The sequence below is a fragment of the Austrofundulus limnaeus genome, unplaced genomic scaffold, assembly GCF_001266775.1.
Source record: "Austrofundulus limnaeus strain Quisiro unplaced genomic scaffold, Austrofundulus_limnaeus-1.0 Scaffold8, whole genome shotgun sequence".
Classification (NCBI taxonomy): Eukaryota; Metazoa; Chordata; class Actinopteri; order Cyprinodontiformes; family Rivulidae; genus Austrofundulus; species Austrofundulus limnaeus.
Genome location: NW_013952410.1, coordinates 5288375 through 5290998, shown reverse-complemented (window position 1 = coordinate 5290998; position 2624 = coordinate 5288375). Strand labels below are relative to the sequence as shown.

General features: G+C 38.0%; 1 protein-coding gene across 2 annotated transcripts in view; it reads right to left on the bottom strand.

Annotated features, from left to right (window-relative positions):
- Positions 1-188: 188 nt before the first annotated feature.
- reps2 (RALBP1 associated Eps domain containing 2) overlaps positions 189-2624 on the bottom strand; it is a 65839-nt gene continuing 63403 nt past the window's right edge. For both annotated transcript variants that reach the window (XM_014000958.1, XM_014000963.1), the window contains exon 19: positions 189-1248. In XM_014000958.1, coding sequence (XP_013856412.1) covers positions 1180-1248 — 69 coding nt within the window. In that variant the 3' untranslated portion in view covers positions 189-1179. The remainder of the gene's footprint in view (positions 1249-2624) is intronic.

Sequence of the window (2624 nt, the reverse complement as noted above, 5' to 3'; positions counted from 1 at the left end):
ACCATGTCTACATGCCTAAATGCACTGAGTTGCCGCCATGTGATTGGCTGATTAGAAATTAAGTGTTAACGAGCAGTTGGACAGGTGTACCTAAGAAAGTGGCCGGTGAGTGTATTTTCTACTCACTGCTGTTTAGAGCAACAAGTTCAATAAAAGGTAACTGGAGATGGATGGAATAAAAAGGATCATTCAGGCAATAAAAATAAAGAACTTTATTGACTGTTCAGTTTGGCATTTTAAGCCCAGAGCGCAGTTGTGAATAATTTCAAGTTCATTTACAGTCCAGTTTACAACATGGCAGCAAACATGCAGAATCAGACATGCCATCAGGTCTTTACCCATCAATCATGTGGAACAAAGCAAGCTGAAAGTCAAACCTACATCTGGAAATGTCCAAAAAAACAAAAACAAACAAAAAAMAACACACAAACAACAGAATGTTGTGCTCACGTCTCTTCTTCCTGTTTCAGTGTTTCAAACTCACAAATTAAATTAAAATTTCCCAAAAACCTTCACCACAGTGAATGGATTATTTAAAAGACTTTTCAAGTACAACGCACACATTTCATCCAAATCAGGGGTCAAAATGTGTCCACATTCTGCAGCGTTCTTATCCGCAGGCCTAAAATCCCAAGTGTTTATGCATATTTTTATTTTTGCAAATCCTAATGGTACAAATGTGCATTTATGTTTTTTTTTCTTTAAGTGCAAACTGCATAAGATTTAAAAAGGAATCTGTCTCACTGTGATTTACTTCAGATGTGGCAAAAAATGAAATGTACTTTATATTCTGAATAAAAGAAGTTGCTCGTGGTTATGACAGGACAAGAAAGACTCACCAGACTCTAGGCAATTTGTGCAAACGTTCTGCAAACAAGATTTACATTAAGAACATAACAGGATATCAAAACAGAAAATAAGTTAGGATGTCACAATTAACAGGCTTTTTAAACACAGTGATTAAAAGAAAACCATTTATTCATTAAAAGAAACAGATAGAAGACAGGGGTTCCTGATTAGGGTCTAATTACATCCCTGTTTGTCGAGTCAGCGTGGTACTTTTTGCTTCTTTATCAGCCCTTTAAGATTTGCTCAGTGTTTCTGTGAATAAGACAACGTTTTGTTTGACAGCTGTAACACTTGAGGGTGAAACTCGTTGGGGGTGGGGGCTCGGGGTCATCATGTCGAGGCCAGGGGTCGCAGGAGCTCCAGCTGGGATTCCAAGGTGACCCTCTCCTTGTGAACCACCTGCAGCCAAACCAAATCAAACAAAACAGAAAACATGACCTCAGATGACTGGAGCAAGAATTTCACCTCGGGCGTGAATAGCGCTGCTTGCTTTGTTTGTTATGAAGACGACAGTCAGGAACACGAGCATGCCTGTAGCTGCCCAAACATCCTGCTACCATCGTTCCACCGTAATGACATTAAAGTAAAAGTTACGATTAAAAAATACTTCGTAAAATTATAAATCCTCAAAAAAAATTACTTAAGTACTGTAACAAAGTAAATGTACTTCATTAATATGTATCTTGCAACTTTAAATTGTCTTTAGGTGTAAGTAAGAGAGTGAATGGTTGTCTCATTTGTCTCTATGTGTCCCTGTGACTAACTTGCAAACTGTGCAGGGGGTCCCCCGCTTCTCATACCAGTCAGTCATGGTGCTAATAAACATCATTACACCCCTGGTTTCAGTCATACCTGTCAGATGGGAGCTTCTCTGTCCAGTTAGGAGAGAATTCTTTAGCTGTGACCCCCGTTAGCTGTGGGGTACCTCAAGGTTTCGTCTTTGGTATCCTTCTGTTTTAATTCTATACGCATTCATTTTCAAAAAGCACAACCTTTCACTCTTTTGCTGATGATATTTGGATCTATCTGCCTGTTCCAGTGAATAGTCAATCATGTATTCAGGCCTTGGTAAACTGTCTCAGAGATGTAGAAAATAGTGGATGGAAATCCTTAAAAAAACCAAATCATAAACAATTTTATTTAGACGATCTTGTCTAAATAATTACAACAACACATCTGGCCCATTAGATTACAAATGGAACCTGTTTGCAAGAAATCTTGATTTTTAAGAGTCTTTGAATTGGATAATATCAAATTACGTCTAACACACTGACTGCTAGAGATAGTTACCAGCTCCCTCATGGCCTGTAAAGTCCTTTCAGCTTTTCAACATTTTCCAATTRTGGGTCTCCAGTAAAGATGAGGCCTATGTGCATTCATTACATCTTATTTGGAATATTATAATTCTTTGGATGTTGGCCTTGATCAGWTGTTATTAAAGGTGCCTGCAGGCTACACAAAACAACAGCTTGTATTTGAAAAGAAAGGAAACTGTACTTGGCTCCTGTCACTGGCTTCCAGCCCATTTCAGGATCCAGTTTGCAATTTTATTGCTTCATTTTATGTTTCTTATTATATGACACTACTTTCTGTGTCTGAGCTTCTGCTTATACTCAAGTTTGGGTCTGTACTGCTTCCACAAACAGTCCATGTGCCGAAAACAATTCTCCCAGATGTTTTTGGCAATGTGTAATACATTCAGAGGTGTCAAGTAACTAAGTACAAATACTTTGTTACTTTACTTAAGTAGTAATTTTGGTTATTTATACTTTAGT